Consider the following 25,100-nt stretch of genomic DNA (forward strand, 5'->3'; position numbering starts at 1 on the left):
TTGATTGGATACTACGATGTGGCCACAAAAGAACTGGATGCAAAAATTAATTTGGATATCATATACTTGGATTTCAGGAAAGCTTTTGATACTGTTGCACATGGAAGACTGCTTTACAAATTTGAGCGGTACGGCATTAAGGGCATGCTGCTGCAATGGATAAAAGGATGGTTGAGTGGGAGACGGCAGAGAGTGTCAATAAATGGACACTGCTCTACATGGACTAATGTTATTAGTGGAGTCCTCCAGGGTTTGGTGCTTGGCCCATGGTTGGTTTGTGTATTAATCAATGATATTGATGAAGGTATATTGGGCTGAATGTCGAAGTTTGCAGATGATACAAAGGTTGGCAGAGTTGTTAATGACAGTAAAGACAGTATGCTACTGCAACAGGATATAGAAAAGTTAGGCATATGGACTGAGAAGTGACAACTAAAGTTTAACATTGACAAATGCAAAGTACTCCATATGGGTAGAAGTAACCCAAGAGAAACGTACCAACTGCGTGGTACTACATTCAAGGAGGTGGAGAATGAAAAAGACCTGGGGTAATTGTGTAGTCAGATATGAAGTTCTCTGAACAGTGCAAACAGGCTGCCAGAGCAGGTCATAGAGTTTTGTTAATAACATATAGGAATTTTGCTGCAGAAACAAGGAGGTGATTATCCCCTTGTATAAGGCATTATTCCCTTATCAGGCCACAACTTGAGTACTGCATATTGGTTTGGAGTATTCATTTTAGGAAGGATGTAGGGTTGCTAGAATGATTACAGAGAAGGGCAACAAGTTTGGTGAGAGGAACAATGACGTGTCTTTACCAAGAGAGGTGTAAGTTCTGCAAGTTGTTGTTGTTATTTGGTGTTTAGGAGCATTAGCAACTAAGGCCATATTGCTCCTGGGATATGCGGTGGTCATTCCCTGACCTTTCCGCATCCTCCGTATTTGGTGGTCACGGGCTCGAACCCCGGTCTAATCAAGAAGCGTGTGCTATGTACTGCTGCTCCTGTCCACCTGGCTACGGGGGTGCCCTCTGCAAGTTGTAGCATATAGAGACTAGGCACCTGCCAGGTGATCTGAGTGAGGTGTGTAGGTCCTTGAATGGTTTGAGCAGGCTGAATGTTGAATACTTCACCTTACTCGTTAAGAATCTGAGAGGGCATGGATTTAAATTGAGGAAAGACAGTTGTAGAATAGATGTGTGGAAGTTTGCCTTTAGCCAGCAGGTAGCTGATTGCTGGAACAGACCTCCATCTATTGTTGTGGAAGTTGATAGCTTAAATGAATTAAAGGCTGAACTAGACAAACATTTGGAGTGACCGGATGGGTGAAATGGAAAGGGTTTATTTATTATTATTTTTTTTTGGCTGATGCTATATAAGGTTGCTTTCTTGTATCAATTGCCTCAACTAATGCTATTGCCAACCATGTGTTTTTTTCACACAGTAAAAGACCATTGTTTGTTTCAATTGGATAATGCCCCCATGGCATACTGCCAATGCTGTTTGAGATTGGCTTAGGAAAATGAATGTACCAGAGTTGGAATGCTTTTCCACAAATGAATAGACTGACTGTTAGGAAGGATGTAGGAAAAACTACATGAAAAACTTCAGTAAATTGCTGAAAAAACAGATTCTTGCAGTAAAACAACAGATTCCAGTAGATAATTAAAGTATGTGACGGTAGCCAAAGGAGGACCAATATGCTAATTAAGAGGGTGGTAGTGATATCAGTGTGAAAACTATTTATATTTATATTTATATACTTTTGTGAGTAGAGCATATTTAAAGTATTTAATTTGGGTTGAAAATCTTATAATTGCTATATTCACATTAATTTCTAATTTTACCTCTAAACTTGATTGCCTGACAGTATACCACAAGATCAGAGAGCTCTTGGGCTATTTGACTACTAGACTTCCGTGACCTCTCCTCCTCTGTTGCAGGCTCTGATGTCATATCTGTCTGACTGCTCAGCTTAGATGGCCCCACTATACCAGGTCCAGTAAATTTTTCCTTACATGATCCAGAACCTTCTTGGCTGGAGAGTGATTCTGTACGTGCTGTAAGTGAAGTTGATTTACTCATTGTTCCAGAACTTTGCATGTCCTCTTGATCACCTGCTTGATGAAAACCTTCTGGAAGAAGAAGAAGAAGAAGAGAGAAAAAAAAAAAAATATATATATATATATATATATATATATATGATGTATTAATAATAAGAGGTTGTAGAAAATAGATATAATGATATTTTTTTAATTCATGGACCAGAGACATTGCTATATACAGCAGAAAGGACCCAATGACCATAATGAAATATAGGCACGTAGAAAGTGAAGGAGAGCAAGGGAACAAGGTAATAAAACTATGGAAAAACTAGAAGGTACCTAAAAAATAAAAAGATGTACTTAATTTAGTATTAGTAACGGCCGTATGGTGCAAGAAAGCCTATGGCTTATGCTGCACCAGCCAAAAAAAAAAAAAAAAAAAAAAAAAAAAAAATCCGAACAAAACAATGATAAAAACAAAAATTAAATAAATAAATAATAATAATTAATAAATAAATAAAAATAATAAAATGAAATTAAAAATTAAATAAAAAGGAAATTAATCCTATCATCCTATGCGCTTCCCTTACCCGAAAGTACTATCCAGATGACCTTTGAATTTCCCCAAACTGTCGGCCTCTACCACCCATGAAGGCAACTTATTCCAGTAATTTATAACTCGCTGGCTAAAATAAAACTTCCTGCAGTCCAATCTAAACATTTCCCCCCGTAACTTGAATTTATGTCCCCTAGTTCTAGCATCATTTATAATCTTTAAAATTTTGTCCTCATTCATTTTACTGATGCCTCTCAGAGCCTTAAACACCTCAATCAAATCTCCTCTAAGGTGTCTAGTTTCCAAACTTTGCAACCCACATATTCGAAGTCTTTCTTCATAAGGACGCCCTTTTGCCGATCTCACCAGGCGAGTTACCCTTCTTTGCACCCTTTCAAGAAGCTCGATGTCTTTCTTTAGGTGCGGTCTCCATACTTGAACACAGTATTCCAAGTGTGGTCTAACATAGGCCTTATATAATGGGATTATCACGTCCCTATCTCTACTTGCAAAAGTTCGATAGATCATTGATAGGACACCATGGGCCTTCCTTGCAACCTGTTTACAATGCTCCTGTTTACAGTTTAATGCTGTAGATCCCATGATTTCAACGTCTTCATCAAGGGTCAATCAAAGCAAGGAAAGACAGCAAGAAATAAGACCTCTATTTCTACATGAAATATACGTAGCACATGGTTGAAACAGTGAAGCCATATTGAATTTTGAATTAAGCGCGAGCAGAAGTAATGTCAAAAAGTAGAGGTAGACAAGGGTAATGCTAACATATATTTCATTCTTGACCCGACAGAGGCAGAGAAAAGAGACATAGAAAGGGAAAAGGAGAGGAGATAAAGAAAATAACTTACTGGAATACCAAAACAGGAGTCATGTCAGTATACTGACTGACAGTGGGTAGTATTGTGGTGGTAAGAGGCTAAAAGAATTACTGCTAATCTGTTCAAAGTAAATACTTTGGCATGTTGCAGGACCCAAAGCATTGGAAAAAGAAGACAGTAAGTCGGACAAAATTAAATTTAAAATTAAGAGGATATATTGGGTGATCGGGATTAAACAAATGAAGTAGTATGTCCTAGGATAGAAGAGAAAATGATAAGATTACACAGTAGCAATAAATTGTTGCTAAAGTTGCTTTGTGTAAGGTGAAAAATGTATATAATAGAAAAATAGCATCTCGATATTGCATTCAGTAAACTAATGGTTCATGAGAAATAAAATTGTAGGATAGTAGGAAAGTGAAACAATATCGGAAGAAGAGGAAAATTAGGTTGGGCTCAGGCAGTCTGGAGTTGCAATTCCCGTTTTTGTAATAGGACTCTGATCATAGTCCTGGTAGTATATTTCATGCATTTAAGTCAGTTATGTTAAAATAAAATAAAATTAAAACAAAGTAAAATAGAGTAAATTAAAATAAGAAGTAAATATATATCCAATACCTCTTTGGTAGCCAATCGGTGGGTACAAGTTTTCTAGACTGTAAGACACCAAAGAGGCTGAGGTTATTATCTTATAATATGTACAAGCCTGTAAGCAGTAGGATATCAGCTAGCTATAATATTATGGATATCAGTTAGGTGGCTAAACATCTTTTTATGTTCGACGATAAGGAGTGCTTTATTGAAATGATAATAAACGTAGGCTCGAGGAAACTTGTTGTCCAAAAGCTTACTGTAGAATTTCCTGATACATTGACCCAGGGGCTTTTCTGGGGCGGTACTGTGAGTGACAAGTGATAACTTGAGATTTTTCTGCTTGGAAAGTTAGAAATTTGATTGTTTCAAATTTTGTTTTTTCTCGTTTCTTGTTGCTTTGTTGTATTGCTACTGATTAGCTGCCCTACTTCCCCATAGTCTGGGGCAGGTGAGCAGGGGGATTCCCTGCTTGGCTAAATGGGCACTGACGATTTGTTGGGTTCAAGGAATCTTGGTAAGCCTATTTCGGTGCCCTTGGGCAGCTGCCCCTGGGAATGTAATCCATTTAACTTGGGTCGTGGAAGGTTTTAGTGACCAGTTTCTGGTGCTTTTATATTTCCATTTGGAACTGATTTGTCAAGATTGACGGCTTTTTGTTCCCTGATTAACAAGAGTTGTATATATTGTATATACAGTGGTACCTTGGATTGCGAGTAACTTGGTCTACGAGTGTTTTGCAAGACGAGCAAAAATTTTTAATAAATTTTAACTTTATAAACGAGCTAGGTCTTGCAATATGAGTACAGTCAGTCCTCGTATAACACGTGTTTACACTACACGAATTCGATCATACTCGATTTATAAATAGGGGAGCGATATCTTATATAACACGAACTGAATTCGCTTATGCACTATTGGCCTTTGTGTTTACAAGAAATGGCAGTCGGACCGGAATCACCCCAACACGATAGGAATGAAGAGAAGATTCTGAAAATGTATTTATGTGTTTTATATCAGTGAAGGGGAAACACATTTCACCATAATAACGTAAAAACCAACACAATTCCAGTTATCGATATAATCGCAAATGCAATTAGATAAGAGTTTACTACCAGTTTATAACAGATTCCACTAGCAGAAACGCAACTGGAAATTGTTTTTATTGTTTTATGGTAGTAACCCCTAGAAATGTGCTTTAGTAAAATGTGAGGTGTTAATAGCGTGTCTCTGCCTTTAAGGTGCTGTTTATTCAGTTGCTACATGCGCGCAGCTTTGTTTATTTGTATCAAGCGTGTCTCCTCATTTTGTAATAGTGCGAGCGATGAATCTGTTTAACGACAATGCAATGTCATATTTCCGTGAAATCCTCAAGAGGAGGCAAAGTGTCATTGGAGAGGTTCCTTGTTAAAGTCGCACAAAAAAAAGAGTCAACAGATAGCAGTGATTCCGTTGTGACAGTGAAAGTGGTCCTACCATAAATCCGATTGCTTTACGTATATTTAATTTAAATATTAAAAATATGAAAAGGTATGTATGTATTTTGTATTAATCATTTTTACAGTATATGAATATTTTCGAGTTTTGGAACAAATCAACTGGGTTTCCATAATTTCTTAAGGGAAAATTCGCTTTGATATACGAGTGCTTTGGATTACGAGCACGTTTCCGGAACGAATTATGCTCGCAAACCAAGGTACCACTGTATTTACTAACTGACATAGTTGACTTTTAGTTTTTAATAGTAAATAACTGAATTTTATTTATACAATGTCTAGCTCTAGTGAGTTAGATCCAATGTGTGCAAGAGTAGAATTTTTTCAGCCCGGTCTGTGCTTGTTAACAGGAGAGACTGCTTCTACAGGGATGGGATACACTTAAATAGAAAGGGTGAAAGAATATTTGCTGATGCTATAGAGGAAGTGTTAGGTGGGTCAGAAAACTGCTAGCTTGGGGGAGGGGGGATACACGGACTAATAGATTAACAGTAGCTGCTGGCAGAGGTGAAAGTGATTCTTGCGCTGCATCTATTGGAATGAGCAGCAGCCTGGAAAACAAATGCAGGGGATTTCAGAGACTGCTGGGAGTCATTGTGGTACAAGTAAACACATGGGCTGTGTTTGGGTTTAGTGTAACGTAGTGCTACAAGTGCTTGATGTATGGACATGGGGCTGAATATTTCAGGAAGAAGACACGTTGTGGCCACTGTGGTGAAGTTGGACACTTTCAGAAATTGTGTTAACAAGAATAAACAGCTTAGTGTTGTAATTGTAAGTGAAATAGAGTGGAAGCAGGCTATGTTGCAGTTAGTAAAGAATGTCCAAGTACAAGAAATCAATCAAGATTCATAAAAAGAAAATTAATCATGGGTAGTGGTTTGAAAATACTCCAAATCAATGCCCAACAAGCAAAAAGTGTGGCCTTGCAGATCAACAATATGACGGAGAAAGATGATATTGCTCTAACTGTTCTCTAGGAGCCATATGCTGTATGTGAGCAGGTAAGATGTTATCTGTAGCAGTACAGAGTGTGTCTGAGGAGGGACTCTCCAAATGCCACTGTCACTGTAAGAACAAGAGCTCTTGTAGTTGCAAAGGTGATGTCCTTGTGCAATTGGAATGTGATTTGCTGTGAAGTGATTGAAAGCTTTTGAAGGGTCTACATAGTGACATGGTATTGCCAACACTCAGAGTCCATTATACAGCAAAGCCTCAATCAGTACAAATTTGAATAGTATGAAATTCGATTTAGTACAAATTATAAAATGATACCAGACTTTATTCAATACGAGTCAAAATTCAGTTAGTAAGAGTTTTTCTACCAATTGCACTAAAAATTACACATAGGTTATCAATGACTCACACTATGTTGCACCAACCAAACACTGACTGGTCAGTCCGCATATGGATATTGTCATGCGAAGACATGCTGCAGCTTGTTATCCTACATATTTGTACAGTACAGCATTATATTTTAAATTTTGATAAACTACCCCTAGAAAATATCTCTTGTTCTTACAAATGGAAGAATACTTGTAGTGCAAATAATGCGTGTAAAAAAGAAGATTCTTTTTATTACACTAGAACAAAAATTTGATGTAATAAAATGATATGCACGATTGCAATTCTAAAATAGGTCGAGATATTGGAATGCATGGATCTATGGTATGTAATATTATAAAACACACAGATGAAATAAAAGAGAAAGGTAAAGTTGCATCAGCTTTTTGTGGTTTGCAAACAACTAGTAATAGGAATAGAAGCTTTACAATGATAGAAATGGAGCGTCTTTTATCTGTATGGGTGGAAGACTGCAACCAAAAATGTATTCCTGTTAGCAAAGCAGCAATTCAAACAAAAGCTTTGAGTCTCTTTACAGCAGTGAAAGAAAATGGAGTTCATGGGGAAACTGAAGAAACTTTTATTGCAAGCAATGATTGGTTTGACCAATTTAAAAATCAAATTCAATTGCATAATGTTAAAATTACTGGTGAGTCTGCCAGTGCAGATAAAGACGCTGCAGCTAAATATCCTGATATTTTGAAAATAGTGGAGGAAGGCGGATACACAGACCAACAAATTTTTAATGATGATGAAACTGGATTATTTTGGAAAAGAATGCCTTCCAGAACTTATATTTCCAAAAAAAAAAAGTCAATCTGGATATAAAGTGGCTAAGGATTGTTTAACACTTTTATTGGGGGGTAATGCAGAAGGAGATTTCGAATCGAAACCAATGCTTGTTTATCGTTCATCAAATCCTCGTGCTCTTAGAGGCAACAATCAGTGATTGTTTCCAGTTTTTTTGGCATTCAAATAAGAAAGCACGGGTAACCAAAGCTCTTTTTGAAGACTGGTTTTTAATATTTTTGCCCAGCTGTTGAAAATTACTCCAAGGATAACAATACTGCTTTTAAAGCATTATTGATTTTATATAATGCCCCTGGTCATCCAACTACACTTGGTACATTGTGTGAGAATGTAAACAACTATGGCAAACATAACATATTTATTGCTGCCCACAGACCAAGGAATAATTGCAATGTTTAAAGTCTACTACCTAAGAAGAGTTTTTGCACAGGGAACTGCTCAAACAACAGGTGACAATGCAATTTCTTTAATTGACTTCTGGAAAAAATATAGCGTCAAAGATGCAATTGAAAATATTTCCCATGCTTGGGAAGAATTAACTGCAAGAAATAAGCGTGCAGTGTGGCAACACATTTTGCCTCATTGCACAAATAATTTTGATGGCTTTCCATCTCAAGTGCAAGCAGTTGTTGAAGAAATAACAGACATTGGAAGATGGCTTGGTTTAGATGAACTGGACACTACAGATGGCCGTGACTTGCATGAATCACATCAGAAGAAATGACTGATGGAGACTTAATTTAATTTAGATCAACAGCATGTGTTTGAAGAAGTCAACAATGTGCAAATGAAGGAGTTCACCATCAAAGAAAATGATAAAATATATCTAACTCTGGAAGCTTTAAAACAACAAGTTATGGATGCTGACCCCCAATGTCGATCAAAGCATGCAAGTCCGTTGAGATATGGATAAAGTTTTCAGCAACTACAAATGCATGTATGAAGACATAAAGAAAGAGAAGACAGTTCAATGTAGCCTGCTAAAATATTTTAATAAAATGTAATAACATTTTCTTTGCTTAGTTGATAATAAACTTGAATCAGAATACATTTTTATTATCCTTTAGTAATATATACGTTAATAAACAGATAAAAAAAATTGTGCTTAAAAATTTTTATTGCATATTTTCATTGGGATGAGACCAATTATCATACTTTATGTGTTATAATAACTTTGAATAGTACAAATTTGTTTAATATGATGGTTTTGCTGGATTCATTATTTGTACTAATCGAGGCTTTGCTGTACCTGATGTGGAATATCTTGAAAAAGTTAATAGCTTGCTTGGCTCCTGTGAGTTGGTTTTGGCTCTTGATTCTAACTATAATTCTCCACTCTGGGGAGGTGAAAACTCTCATGAAAGAGGCTTAATTACTCAAGGAATATATAGCCACTTGAGGGATGGAGATAGTGAATGCAAGTAGACATTCTCCGACATTTTCAACTGTACATGGCCAATCCAATATTGACCTTATTCTTGCATCTGTTGCTGTAAGAAATAAGATAATGGACTGGAAGGCTGAAGAAGATTACACCACTAGTGACCCCCCAGGGGCTCACATGTGGTGAGTATGGGCTTGGCACACCCAGGGTGCTGAGCTGGATATCATTCATCATTCTTCTCTTTTTTGGTGATTCCCTCCTACTTCTCTCTCTCACTCAAGATACTCAAATTTTTTTTGGTTGGTGCAGCATAAGCCTCAGGCTCCCTTGCACCATATGGCTAATAATAATAATAACAACAATGCTATCCTGTTTTAAATTAAAAACATAGATGAAATTCAATCAGTTCATGACTTAGATCGCTATTTTGACAAAAATACTGCATGGCCAAGGTTTAATGCACAGTACTTGGATTTGACCGCAAATATAAATTGGAGTGAATTAGATATTGGTGAATATGTGTTGAGAGTCTTCTAGATGAGCAGAAAACCCACTACACTATCATTATGGGAAACTTCAATGCTAAGGTTGGAAAAAGACAAAACAGTGCAGAAAGGGGAACTATAGGAAATTTTGGAATTGGTGAAAGAAATGAAAGAGGTGAAAGACTTGTGGAATTTGCAGAATCTCGAGGATTGTCAGTAATGAACACTTTTTTCAAGAAAAGGGTGAACAGGAAGTGGACATGGAAGAGTCCAAATGGATTAACAACTAATGAAATCGACTTCATCCTTACTAACAGAAGATATATCGTGAATGATGTTAACATCCTGAACAAGGTAAATGTTGGAAGTGATCAGAATGGTAAGATGCACACTCGATATAGATGTAAGAAAAGAAAGGAAAAAAACTTACTTACTTGGGTAAATAATACAAAGGTCTTTGAGATAACAGAACAGGAGAAAAAGCAGTATATACTGGAACTTAAGAACAAGTTTGAACTTTTGCAGACCGCTCAGAACCAAGCTTTCGATGAGGAATATTATAACTTTCTGAAAGTGATAAAGCCCAAGAAACCTATAGGTAAAAAGAAATGAAAAGAAGTAAAAATTAGTCAAGAAACACTTGTCATGATGAACCGAAGACGACAAATGAAGAGCAAGGAAAACACTGAGAAGGAGAAAATTGAGTATATTGAGTTATACAAAGCCATTAGAAAGAGACTCAGAGAGGACATAAGAAGATTTAACACAAAAAAAGTAGAACAAGCATTAAGGAAAAACAAAGGACTTAAATCAGCAGCAATAAGCAGTAATACAGAAAGACAAATGATACTGAAACTGAAGAATAGTGATGGTGTACTTATAAATAGCAGAGAAGGCATAATTCAAATAGCAGAAGACTACTATAGAGAATTATACAAGGAGTGATGGAATGATGCCAGCAGTGGGGTAGATGGATTGCAAATTAGTAACACGTATGACATATCCGATATTCTTCCTGATGAGGTAGAATGTTTTGAAGAAAATGAAGAATCAGAAAGCTCCAGGAGAAGACGAAGTTACTGTAGAGTTATTAAAATTGGGAGAAAGAGACATGACACGAAAACTGGCATGACTCTTCACAAAATGCATTAGAAAAGGTGTGGTGCCCAAGTGGAATAATGCAATCATAGTTTTTCTGCATAAGAAAGGAGATAAATCAGAAATTGGAAATTATAAACCAATTAGCTTGTTATCCCACATTTACAAGTTGTTCACAAGGGTCATTACTAACCGATTAGAAAGAATACTTGATGAGAATCAACAGAAAGAGCAAGCTGGCTTTAGGACAGGATTCTCAACTATGGATCACCTTCACGTAATATCATAGTTAATGGAGAAAGCAAATGAATATAAAACACCATTATGCCTGGAATTTGTGAATTATGAAAAGGCATTTGACTCCATACAGCATAAGGCAATGTTTCGGGCACTGGAAAGACAAGGCGTAGATACCACATATATTATGATTTTGAATAAAATATATGAGAATGCTACCTCCTTTATTAGACTAGACAAAGACAGTAGCAAATTTAAAATTGAGAAAGGAGTTCGACAAGGAGACACAATATCTCCAAAGTTGTTTACTGCTGCCCTTGAGGAAGCTTTCAGAAGATGGGTTGGGTTGTTTGGGTTTTTTTGGCGCATTAGCAACTATGGCTATAATGCGCCAAGACTAGGTAATATTTAAAAACAAAATTTTAAACTCTCGGTGACCGAATTAATTAGGCCACCATGTCCACATCTAATAATAAATATATAAAAAGATAAATCAATAAAAGATATAACAATAACATATAAATTTTAAATACTATCAAAAACGTTTATTGCTTTCAAAAAGCTAAAAATAGCAGACATGTTGTCATTGTCGGATAAAATCTGACTGAGTGTATACGGCTCAGTCAGATGATTAAAGGCGGTAAAACGGATATTGCTAAGATCAGGACATTCAACTAAAAGGTGTCTAATAGATAAGATTGTGCCACAGGACTCACACATAGGAGGGTCATCAGCCCTCATTTCAGAAGATTAGACTGGTCGCAGAAAGGAGTCAATGTGAATGGAGAGTACCTAAACCATTTACAATTTGCAGATGACATTGTGGTCATAAGCCATGATCCCAAAGAAATAGAGGAAAATTTTAATCAGTTATGCACAGTTAGTAAGGATTTTGTACTAATTAAATATGGCTAAAACAAAAGTAATGATGAACAAGTATGCCACAGAAAGGGACATAATGATTAAAGGAGAGGTAATTGAAAAGGTGGAGTCATATACTTATCTGGGACAAGTTATTAGCTGTAATAATGATAAATGGCTGTAAGTCAAGAGAAGAATAAATTTTGGATGGATAGCATTTAGGAAATATAGTCACATCCTGAGAAGCAATATCCCAATTTGTCTGAAACGTAAAATAATGAACAAATGTATACTCCCCACCACGACTTATGGAAGTGAAACTTGGGCACTCACCAAAAGAATGGAAGAGAAGCTGAGAACTACACAGTGAAGAATGGAATGAATTATATTGGGAATCAGACTGTTAGATAAGAAGAGAAACACCTGGATTAGGCAACAAACTCAAGTAAAAGACATTCTTATCAAAATTAAAGAACTAAAATGGTCTTGGGCTGGACACATAGCTTGAAGACATGATGACAGATGGACTAAGAGAATAACAGAATGGTACCCAAGAGGAGCTAGAAGAAAACCTGGAAGACAATGGCAGAGATGGATAGATGAAATTCATGAGTTTGTGGGTAGTAAATGGATGACCATTGCACAAAACAGAAGGAACTGGAAAGTTGCTGGAGAGGCCTTCATCCTGCAGTGGATTGAAAAATGGCTGATGATGATATGATGTGCAAGAACTAAGCAGTGTATTAATAAGATCATATTAAGAAAACAATGTCAAAGGCACAGGAGATTTGGAGATATTGATATACAACCATTCCCCAACTGATGTAAGGGTTGCGTTCCATGAAACTCTACGTAAGTCAGAATTTCCCTAAATGCTTATGCAGCACTTGCAATTATAGGCGCTGAATTTGATTGAAGCAAAAAAGAAATGTTTGAACATGTAAATAAAATTATTTATTAAATTTTTTTATTTCATGTGTAGGAAAATTAAAACAGTGTACAAAATTACAAAAGTGCGCAATTACAAAAATTTTACTTTATCATTGTGGAAACCAGCACGGTGCTTGAAACTATTAAACCACATGTTGCTTGTCACGAACTTGGCTTGGGGTTCGCCATACTTATCCTTAATATCTTCATAAATACTTCTTGCTTTTGCTTGAATGGCCATTAGACTCAAGGGGCACCTGCTTCTAAATCTGATTTTCCATCCATATTATTAATAGCTTTTCCATCTTCGACATAGCACCTAAACGATGTTGTGTGATCACTGTTGACCTTTCAATTGAAAGTAGTACTTTCAATATGCCAAAAAGGCATATTGAAAGTACTACTCAAAAAGAACTGAAAATCAAAATGTAAATGGGACAGGTAAACGAAGAGAGCAAATGTGAGGATGCCCGTATTTATGTCATTACATTGCCATGTTTTATATTCTGTTTTCATTAAAGCTTTTGCAATTTATAATAGATTTGTAATACATTTCTTTATATTCATGTTTACAAGAAAATTCAATAATGGGTCTATTTATATTACCTAAAAAAAAAAAAAAAAAAAAAAGAGACAAAGTTACTCAAAAAATGAGGCAGAGTACACCCTATTTGCTTCAAAAATGTACTAATATGGCACTGTTCTGGCTTGCTGAGCTTGACCACACCTGTGGCTGATAATTAGAATGAAAGAATAACAAATTATATTAACCTTTTCACAAATAGGTCAACGTTTTTCCGGTGTAGGCTTTCATGAATATTCACGTAAACATTTTTCAGGGTCTTTTCAAGCATATTTCAAATACGTTGTCATTTTATGCATGGATTGTCTTGAAATCTATCCAATACAATACATACTAGCATATGTTATCTCTGTTCCAACTAACATTAGACACAGTTTTAACACATGATAAGTAGTATGAAAATTAACTATGAAAATTAGAGGAGGACAACGCTGCACTTGTTGGCCAATGATGTCAGATTTTGAATGGCAAAAGCTGAGATTGAAAAAATTTTCCCAGAATTCTGATTCAGAAGTTTATGAAATCAAAGTAATTTTTTACCTTTTTTAATACAATTTTTTAAAGATTTTTATTTGATTTTATATTTAAATCATAGTTTTGATTTTTGACAATGATTTTACATTAACACTGGGCATTTTAAGTTAAAATAAGAAGAAATTAATATTTAAAAGTATTCATGCATAACATTTTAATTTTTACAATACAGGAACTCCCCAACTTACGTAATACTTGACTTACACATATTAGACTTTACGTAAGTTTTTGCCGGCCGATGCAAACTGAAAAAAATATGAAAACGTATTTTGCATCTGTAGGGATAAATGGAGGTACAGCAGGCCCCCGTTATAACGCGGTTCGCTTTACGCTGATTCGCTATAACGCTGTTCTTATATTATAACCCGTATCTGACTATAACGCTGTCACAGATCACTATAACGCTCTTTTACAGATTAGATTTTTGACATATTTAACGAAATCGTTTCATTTGATGGAGTCGATAGCTTGAAAATGAATAGCAAAACAGCATTAAAACGTTTCCCACGCCAACTTGAGCAATTTTGCCATGCTCAGTGAAATTTTCTCGCACGCTAATTTAATTGCAGTACAGTCACTTGTTACGTAGTTTCGAGATCAACATTTTAAAAAAAATGATCAAGTATATTGCTTGTAATATTTGCGTTATATGCATTTATCCGAAGTCAAGTCATCACTCAGTACAGTATTAGACATCGTGCGTAACGGACAGTTTACTTGAACATTGTATGGTAACCAACGGAGTTACATTTTCGAAGAGCTAATAATGACCGACAGGAATGAAAATGCAACAATGTCTGGGCACAGTACGAAGACTATAAATGTAAGAAAAAGACTGAATTTGAAAATTAAATTAGACGTTTTGAAGCGAATCGATTCCGGTCAACGACAAGCGGATGTGTGCCATAATTTAGGACTCGCAAATTTAACTGTAAGAACAATTATAAAAAAATAAATAATTAATTTTAGCAGCGGGAAAGATAGCTGTTCCACTGCAAGCAACTAGGGCTAGGCCGGATATTAGGATTGAAATGGAAAGACTAATTTTATTGAAGATAATATTCCAATGCAGAATTCAGTTAAGTTAAAAAAAAAAAAAGAGAGAGAGAGAAAGAGATTAGCCAATACGATGATCTGAAGAAAACTCGCCTAAAAAAAATGTGGAACCATTTAAAACTGGTAGAATAGATTTAAAATCCCGGGAGAAGCCGCTAGTGCAGATTAAGGAGCCGAAACTTTCAAAAAAGAACTTGTTAAAATTATTGAAGAGGGGTATTGTGTGTTATACTTCTCAACAAGTTTATAACATAGATGAAGCAGGACTTTTGTGGAAACGAATGCCTAAAAGAAGTTTCATATTGAAAGAAGAAAAAAACATGCCAGGTTTTAAAGAGGCGAAGGATTGGTTGACTTTATTGGTGGGTGGTAACGCTGCGGGGGATTTAAAATTAATGCCCCTTTTAGTTTATTTGGAAGAGGGCCAAAGTTCAACTCAAAATCCACACATTTTTCATGATTAAATTCATCCATTAAATTAAATCAATTAAATTCATTATTTTAATTGGAATTTTAAGTTTACTTTTGATACGCAAGTAGTTACCACATAATTATACGTATGTAATGCAAAATATTTTATATGTGCAAATATTTGAATATTAAATATTTTGACCGATATTTGTGCATCTTTTCATTACCATTTATTATTGATTAGGAAATATCCTATGGCACCGACCGCAGCTCACAAATACATATGTTACCTTATGGGAAAGCGGCGCTCGCTTAGCGCGGATTCACTTAGCGCTCTGTTTTTCCAGAACGAATGATCAGCGTTAAGTGGGGGTCACCTGTATTGTGAAAATATCGTAATGTGAACCCAATAACACATTTTTTTTTTTTTTTTTTTTTTTGTAATTCATTCCAAGTGCTTGGAAGTTGAAAATTTTGCTATATTACTAAGCTATTTATCTCTTTAAAAGGCCATATTTATAAAGGAAATTGCACTACCCTTTTATCATTATCATATGTTCTCATTATAAAATAAGAATCAATTTTGAATGCCTTTTTGATATTTTTCTAAAACATATTTCTGGAAGTCACTACCATAAAACAATAAAAACAATTTGCACTTTCCGGTTTATTGGGCTTTCTGTTAGTGCAATCTATTATAAATGGGTAGTACACTTGATCTTATTGCTTTTGCAATAATCCTGATAACTGGAATTTTGTGGGTTTTTACTTTATGGTATTATGGTGAAATGAGTTCTTCTTCATTGAAATCTTCAATCATATAAAAAACGAATTTTCAGAAACTTCTCTTCATTCCTATTTATGTATTACAATGATGAAGGGAAAGGGACCAACAGCAAGTGCTGGCAGTGCCAGGAAATGAAACAAAATTGATTTAGAAATGAAGATGAAAATGATTAAGAAGTACAAAGCAGGACAAAGTTTGTCATCTATTGCACAGAATTAGGTCTCGCTGCTTCAACAGAATACTATTTTAAGGGACAGTGCGCGTATAAAAGAATATGTTAAAGGATCAACATTTAGGTGCTATATCGAATATGGAAAAGCTATTAATAATGTGGATGGAAAATCAGATTCAGAAGCAAGTGCCCCTGAGTCCAATGGCTATTCAAGCAAAAGAAAAACGTATTTATGAAGATATTTAAGGATAAGTACAGCAAACCCCAAGCCAAGTTTGTGGTAAGCAACGGGTGGTTTAATAGGTTCAAGAATTGCGCTGGTTTCCAAAACATTAAAGTATGCGCTGAAGTTGCCAGTGCCGATTCTGCAGCTGCAGATAAATTTGTGATGTGTTGGAAAAAATTATTGATGAAGACGGCAGCAAATTTCAACGCAGCAAATTTTTAACGTTGACAAGACTGCTCTGTATGGGAAAAAATGCCGGGTCGAACATACATTGCCAAAGAGGAAAAGACAATGCCAGGTTTCAAGGGTTCAAAAGATAGGGCCATGCTCTTGCTTGGGGCTAATGCAGCGGGAGATTACAGATTAATAACTACTGCTTGTGTACCATTCTGGAAATCCTGGTGCATTTAAGGGCATCAATAAAGTCACCCTACCCATGCATTTCCGATCGAACCAGAGAGCATGGATAATATCTTTCATTGAGGATTGGTTTAAATGCTGTGGACATCCTATGCATCTAGATGATTTCAATTCGAATGTGAGAGTCATATTTCTATCGCCAAACACGACTTCACTCATCCAACCTATGGATCAGGGTGTTATTTTGAATTTAAAAGCCTACTATTTAAGTATAACATTTGCTCAGGCATTGTCTGCAGTAGACGGTGAGAAAAATTTTACGTTAAGAGACTTTTGGAAATCTTACAATATTTATCACGCCATCTTAAACATTAATAAGGCCTGGGAGGAAATTACTAAAAGTTGTTTAAATGGCGCATGGAAGAAAATATGCCACGGCATGTAAAAGGCTTCGAAGGATTTGAAAAAGATGAATCATATGAGGTTACAGATAAGACTGTAAAAGTTGCAGAGCTACTTCAGTTGGAGGTTGTTGCCAAAGACATGGAGGAGTAAATAGAGGAAGAAGAGAAGGAATTATCTAACGAAGAACGTAATGACTTGCAGGCAGAAATAGTGAAAGAAGAAAATGTTGAAGAAGCTCAAGATGAACCAAATGAGGAGCTGAGATGCATCATCACCGGAGAGATGGCAATGGCGAGGTTTGAGAAGATGGATCCTGACAGTGAATGATTCTTAAAAGTTAACAGAGGGGTGAATGATATGCTTGCTTGCTACAAAGAAATCTATGATGAAAAGAAAGAAGCCACTGTCCAGTCATCCATTAATATGTTCTTTTGTAAGGTTGAGTGGCCAACACCTTCTAAATCTCTACAGCAGCGTACTTATCAGCTGAAGATGTCGATTCTGGCAACGATGCTCAAAAGGTAAAACTTACTGACAATTATGCCTGTCTCTTCTTTTTTTGTAATTTTATATTTTGTAATTTTGAAATTTTTTAAATTGCACACGTTTGTAATTTTTCCTGAGCATGAGATAAAAAATTGAATAGATACAATAAATAATTTTTTTCACATGTTCTTCGAACCTTTCTTTTTTGATTCAATCAATTCACCGAGCACAGTTGTGAAGGCTGTACAAGCATGTGGGAAATTCTGACACATAAATTCTGACTTACATAGAGTTCCACAGAATGCAACCCTTACATTAATCAGGGTGTGGCTGTACTTAAAAATTTAAAGAAGAAACTCATTGCACAGAGCCCACCGCTACTGACAATTCACTAAGAGGAAACCCACTCGAGTGTACAAGTTTACTTGTGAAAATGTTAATATTTAATTGGATTCCTCTATACATACAAATTACTTTGATTTAAAATTACCTTCTATGATGTCATCATCTTCATCATCATCTTCATAATCATCATCATCATCTTCATTAAATGATCCTGTACTTGCTGTGGAGATGATACTGTTGGTACGCCCAGTTAAAGGTTTACACTGTAATGGATTTAATAATGATATAGCAACTTAGGCAAATGCTATCTGAGAACAAAGCTGTTTTCTATATTAGTAAAATGATAATTCGGGCTGATATTTTCAGAAGAATTAAAGTTATCTTAATAAAACAATGATGATGCAGGCTAACATTTCACAAGTTTTGAAGCTATCGTATTTCAAAAAATTGCTACTCTGTTCTAAGTTTTTCTCTCTTTATTGTCTAGTTATGTTATTGTCCCTGCAGTGACAGAGGGAAAATAGTGTCCCCATGCCATTTCTAAAGTGGCTTATGTTCACTTCAGAAATGGCATCATTAAACACAAGCTAGTCTGCAATCAAGACTAGCTTGTGGTGGCTAACAAGTTACTAGGGGATGAGGAGGCATAAGGGAACATAACTGAAAAAGGATGGCTAAAGGACAGATGTGCAAAAATTTGTTTTCAGGAGTAATTGATGGCCGGAACAAACTTCCATATTATAGTAGTAGGATAGTAGCTTCTGATTTTTTTCTGTTGTTACAGTTTCTTGCATGCCCAACATATATATATGTTGGATCTCTTTATCTAACAAGTTACTAGGAGATGATGAGGCATAAGGGAACATAGCTGAAAAAGGATGGCTAAAGGACAGATGTGCAAAAATTTGTTTGCAGGAGTAATTGATGGCCGGAACAAACTTCCATCTGGATAGTAGCTTCTGATTTTTTTCTGTTGTTACAGTTTCTTGCATGCCCAGCATATATATATATATATATCTCCACATATTGCACCCACAAGGCATCCACATATTGCACAGTATCTCACCCAAAAAACTGCTACTGCTTTACCAAACTGATATTTTTTACATCATATCTAGCACTTATATATATATATATATACACGTTGGGCATATAAAGAAAAAAAAGAAAAAAGGGGGGGGGGGAAAGAAATGGTTTAAAATGGAAAGCTTTAAATTTTTTTGTAAATTTTCACATTACAGCATATAAAAAGGTTAGAAAACCTTGAAGACAACAGTCTTGTTATTCAAAAAAAAAAAAAAAAAAAAAAAAAACCAATCCACCCCAACTGTAGAGCTGTACAAATCTTATGGTAGCAAGTAAGAAAAAAAAAAAAAAAAAATTTGAAGGAAAGCAAAACTCTATAGAAAGTTACAATAGTGATAGGTGTTTTTGACATACTTGGGTGCTGTGAAGAATTTTTTGCTGATGAACTTTACCAATTAAAAAATAATGATAGAGATTGAAAGTGAATGTTATAATGTACTGGAGGAATACTAAAATTTGTACTGCTGTGGTATATATTTAAATTTATAAGCAGAGGTGTATTGCTAAAAAAAATAGTTCTGGAACGCTCGTAAAAAAAATAGTACCGGAATGCTCGTTCTCTAGAAGATTATATGATAACGCCACATCGACTGTACAGTAACTGAATCAGACTTCAGACTCACGGTTCAAAGAACAACCAGTTCTAGTGTTCGGCTGATGGCAAATCAAAATGCAGCGTTCGCATGCATCACAGTATATATGGTTCATTGGATCTTAGTAAGAAATGTTCGTTTCATTGTGAAATTTATATTTTTGTTTTAAATAAATTTTTAAAGAAATCTATTAATTTTAAATATTACTATTAATATATATTTTTAGTAGCAATGGGTAAAATAGATATTTCTCCCTCCCCTTTGATTATGCCATCATTTCATAATATTAGGTGTATAAATTTAATGATTTTCTATTATGACATTTAGAAAAAAGTACCGGAACGTCGTTCCTTTGCTTTCCGGCCTGAATACACCACTGTTTATAAGTGTTGTTCTTGGTTTTGGTGCAAAGAACACCAAGTGTGTAGCTAGAGGATTAAACAAGGATCACACAAAAGGGATAGGCACATAAAGTTGGAAGTGTTTATCCACTACTAATACTGAAGTTACAGATATTGTTTTTAATATGATAGCATTACCTGGAGGCAAACATACTATTAATTAAAACTTTAAGGCCCTACCACTAATTCGTAGGATACAACACTGTTTAAAAAGTTAGCATAATCCACACACTCCATCATTGTTACAGGAGGGACAATAAAGTCATCACTAGAAAGCAGACAGAAAAAAACATAACACAGGTAGAATACTTTTCTCAAACTATTTGAAGGCCTATATTGATATAGTATCATATCTCTTTGCAAAGTTATCTCAGTTAAATAATAAAGATGGGTTGAAATTTCCATATATGAAATTTATCATCTAAAATACCATTGATGCAGTCTCGTTTGGAAGTATAAGTCTGTAATGTCATTCCTGAAAACCAACACAGGAGCTAACCTTTAATTTTTAATCTTTTAGTATTATTTACATTAATATTTTAATCTGAACTATTATTAGTTATATAGACCATACCAACAAAGAAGAGAGTTCTATTCAGCTTATCAACTTTGCTCATTATTAAATTCTGGTAGAGTTCTAAAGAAATAAGTAATTTTGATATAATTTCATTGTCAGTTAATATTGTTAAGTGAGAGAGTGCATTGAACCACTAAGGTAATTATTCCTGTTAGTATTAGTATTAATAATGGTAAATGATGCAAGAAAGCAAGCTTATACATCATAAGCCAAAAAATATACATATATATATAAAATTTTTTTATTATATATATATATAATACAAAAAATCCCATTTCACCCATCTATCTCCTCCAATAATCTTCCTTGAATGTCTAATTCTTCCTTGAATTTATTCAAACTATTAACTTTCACAACGATGGATAGTAGCTCATTCAAGCAATCAACCACCCACTGACCGAAGGCAAACTTTCACACATCTATTCTGTAACAATCACCATTCTTCAGTTTGAATTTATGATCCCTCATGTGCATAGTCTGAACAAAAGGAAGAATCCCATTAGCACTGAGTTTGCTCAAGCCATTAAAGGCCTGAAACATCTCAAACAGATCATCTCACAGGTGCCTAGTATCCAGATGCTGCAATTTGCAGAATTGAAGCCCTTCTTGATAAGAGCAACCCTATGTTTCCCTCACCAATCTTGCTGCCCTTCTCTGTACCTATTCCAGCAGCACTACATCTCCCTAAGATGGGGCCTCCAGACCTGTATGCAGTACTCAAGATGTGGGCTGACCACTGCCTTATACAATGGAATAATCACCTCCTTATCCCTGCTAGCAAAATTCCTGTATATCATTGACAAAACCCCATGAGTTGTTTTGGCAGCCTGTCCGGTGTTCAGAGAACTTCGTATCAAACTGCACAACTATCCTCAGATCCTTTTCATTTTTCACTAGCCAGAGTGTAGTACCACACAGTTAATACATTACTCTAAGATTACTGTTATCCACATGCAATAGCTTGCATTTGAAATGTTAAACTTCAATTGTCATTTCTCAGTCCATCTGCCTAATTTTTCTATATCTTGTTGCAGAAGCATATCTTATTACTGTCATAAACTACCCTGCCAACATTTATATCATCTGAAAACTTAGTCATTAAACCTGGGATACTCTCAACAATATCATTAATAAATACAGAAAACAATGATCAACAATGATATACAGAATACAGAACAACAATGATCCCAGCACTGAACCCTGTGAGACTCCACTAATAACATTAGTCCACAAAGAGTAGTGTCCACTGATAATCACTCTCTGTCTTCCTCCCATTGAACCATCCCTTTATCAATGGCAGTAACTTTCCCTTAATTCCACACTGCTCCAATTTGTACAGCAGTCTTTTATATTAGTGCAACAGTATCAAAAGCTTTCCTGAAATAGAAGTATATGATATCAAAATTATTTTTTCATCCAGTTCTTTTGTCGCTGCATCATAGCACCCATTCAAACTGGTCAGATAAGATCTCCCCTTAACAAACCCATGCTATGACTGAATGGCATCTCCATAGCCAGGTGGGCAGGAGTAGCAGTGCGTAGCACACGCTTCTTGATTAGACCAGGGTTTGAGCCCATGACCACCAAATATGGAGGATGCAGAAAGGTCAGGGAATGACCACCGCATATCCCCGGAGCAATATGGCCTTAGTTGCTAATGCTCCCAAAAAAAAACCAAATAACAAATAAATATGACTGAAGTATATCAGCCCTCCTGTTTTTAACTGGTGACTATTATATTTTCCTTGGAACAAAAGTTAAGCTAACAAGTCTGTAATTACTCAAGTTATCCTTTCATCCCCCCCCTGCCTTTGTGAATTGTCATACATTTGTACATCTCCAGAGATTTGAATCCAGAGATGCTCTTATAATTATGGCTACTGGTTTGCTAACCTCATTTTCTGTCTCCCTTAATATAACTGGATAGATCCTATCCACCTCAGGTGCCTTTTTTTATGTTTTAACTCCAACAATTTCTCTTCCACTTTTCTCTCAGTAATCACAAAAGCATTCAAGCTTCCATTAGAGTTTGATAAACTTCTGGCATCCCCTCCATAAAGAATTTCTCATATATGAATGCAAATGGTTAAACCATCAATATCAAGTGGACCTATGTGATTCAACCCCTTTCTTCTACATTTAATATAAGTAAAGAAGTCTTTGCTGCTTTTCTTGGCATTCTTTTCCAGAGACTTCTAATAATCTGCTTGGCTTGTTTAACCTCCTTTGTGACTTTATTGCAGACTAGTTTATATCTACCACAGTATCATCTGATAATTTATATGCATCCCATGGAATTTAAATTAATAATACTGAGGAGTTCCCGAGTATCACTAAGTCCGGTGAGAAATCTGTTGAGCATGCTTAACAAGACAAGATCCAGTAGATCTTGTCTTATTTGAAGCATTAAGAGACAAAAATGTTTGAACCAGTCTGAATAAGGTTAAATAAATAATTTAATAATGTTAAGTTGGCTCTAAATACCAGGAATCTAATAAAATCTTTCTGTATTTTTTCTGTTGTATTAATCTGTTCCAATAGCAGTGGGAAATCAGACCTGGGAGGAATATTCCAATACAGGCAGTACAACTATTTGATATAATTTAACTAGAAAACTGAAGTCATTAAAACTTTTAATTCTTTTAAGAAGCCCTAATATTTTGGAAGCTTTGTCAGTTATGACTCTCACATGGTTTCTATAGTGTTCCTGTCTGGACATTTGTATTTCGAAATCTGTAATGTCATTCCTGCAAGTAATAGGTTCCCCTGTAACTGTGTAGTTGTATTCTATTATTTATTTATTTTTTTATGATAATCAGTAAAAGAAACAACACAACATTTCTCTGGGTTGATTGTCATACCATTATCCTTGACCCAATGGCAAATTTCATTTATGGCTATTTCAAATACAAGACAATCTTGAAAATCAGCAGCAGTCTTCTAAATTTTAATATCATCAGCATATATCAGCAAAGATTAATTGACATTATGTATGTCAATACATAATGTCAATAGTGATAATAATAAATATCCAAAATAGAAGGAGACACAGAACAGAGCCCTGAAGGACCCATTTTTTGTAAGGACAGTGTTAGAATAATTCTGATTGCATTTTATTATGGCAGATCTCTCATTAAGAAAATCAAGCAACCATTTTAATGCTTTGCCTCTCACACCTATATGCTGAAGTTTTATTGCTAGCTATTATGGTCCTGAATCAGATGCTTTAGATATATCAATATACACCACATCTGGTCATTTATTCTCATGAAATGCAGTTCTCGTTTCATATTCTATAGTAAGTAAATTTGTAGATCTGCCAGTGAAGCAGTGAAGAATCCACGATGAATTCCATTTCATTAATTAGTTTTGTCCAATTTCCTACTCTTTTTTTAATTTAAAATGTCATATTAGCATTTATGATGCCATTATTTAAAAGAATCACTGGGGAATCGGAACGTGTACTGGTTATTGTATAGGTGCAGTATTACTGAAGTAGTAGTAGTAGTAGTAGTAGTAGTGGCACATGATGCAAGAAAACAAGTGTAGGAGCTTATGCAGCATCAGCCAAAAAAAAAAAAAAAAAATCACACCATTCCCTCCAAATGCCTGTCCAGTTCCTCCTTAAATTTATTTAACCTATCAACTTCCACAACGACAGATGGAAGTTTGTTCCAGCAATTAACCACCCGCTGGCTAAAGGCAAATTTCCGCACATCTATTCTACATCTGTCCTTTCTTAATTTGAACTTATGTCTCCGTAGGTTGGTAATCTGAACAAGTGGAAGGATCCCATCAGAATTCAGCGTGCTCAACCCATTCAAGGCCTTATAGACCTCAATCAGATCACCGTGCAGGTGCCTAGTCTCCAGCCACTGCAATTTGCAGAACTTAAGCCTCTCTTGGTAAGAGAATCCCTTCATTCCCGTCACCAATCGTGTTGCTCTTCTCTGTACACGCTCAAGCAAATCTACATCCTTCTTAAAATGAGGCCTCCAGACCTGTACGCAGTACTCAAGGCGTGGCCTGACCATTGCCTTATACAGAGGGACAATCACCTCCTTTTCCCTGCTAGCAAAATTCCTATATATCATTGACAAAACCCCATGACCCGCCCTAGCAGCCTGTCTGCACTGCTCAGAAAACTTCATATCTGACTGCACAATTACTCCCAGGTCTTTTTTCATTTTCTACCACCTTAAGTGTAGTACCACACAGTTGGTACGTTTCTCTGGGGTTACTTCTACCCATATGCAGTACTTTGCATTTGTCAAGGTTGAACTTCAGTTGCCACTTCTTAGCCCATCTGCCCAAATTTTCTAGATCCTGTTGCAGTAGCACACTGCCATTACTGTCATTAACAACCCTGCCAACCTTTGTGTCATCTGCAAACTTCGACATTAAGC

At 35.6% G+C, this 25,100-nt stretch overlaps 1 protein-coding gene across 1 annotated transcript in view; it reads right to left on the bottom strand.

The window, feature by feature from the left end:
* LOC150078287 (uncharacterized) overlaps positions 1–25,100 on the bottom strand; it is a 910,840-nt gene that overhangs the window by 285,623 nt on the left and 600,117 nt on the right. The window contains 3 exon segments of the mRNA XM_090384522.1: positions 1,847–2,050; positions 18,183–18,300; positions 24,911–24,925. Of these exon segments, the coding sequence (XP_090240648.1) occupies positions 1,847–2,050; positions 18,183–18,300; positions 24,911–24,925 (337 nt within the window).

Source organism: Mastigoproctus giganteus, chromosome 11 (assembly GCF_048544385.1).
Source record: "Mastigoproctus giganteus isolate SK-2022 chromosome 11, ASM4854438v1, whole genome shotgun sequence".
NCBI lineage: Eukaryota > Metazoa > Arthropoda > Arachnida > Uropygi > Thelyphonidae > Mastigoproctus > Mastigoproctus giganteus.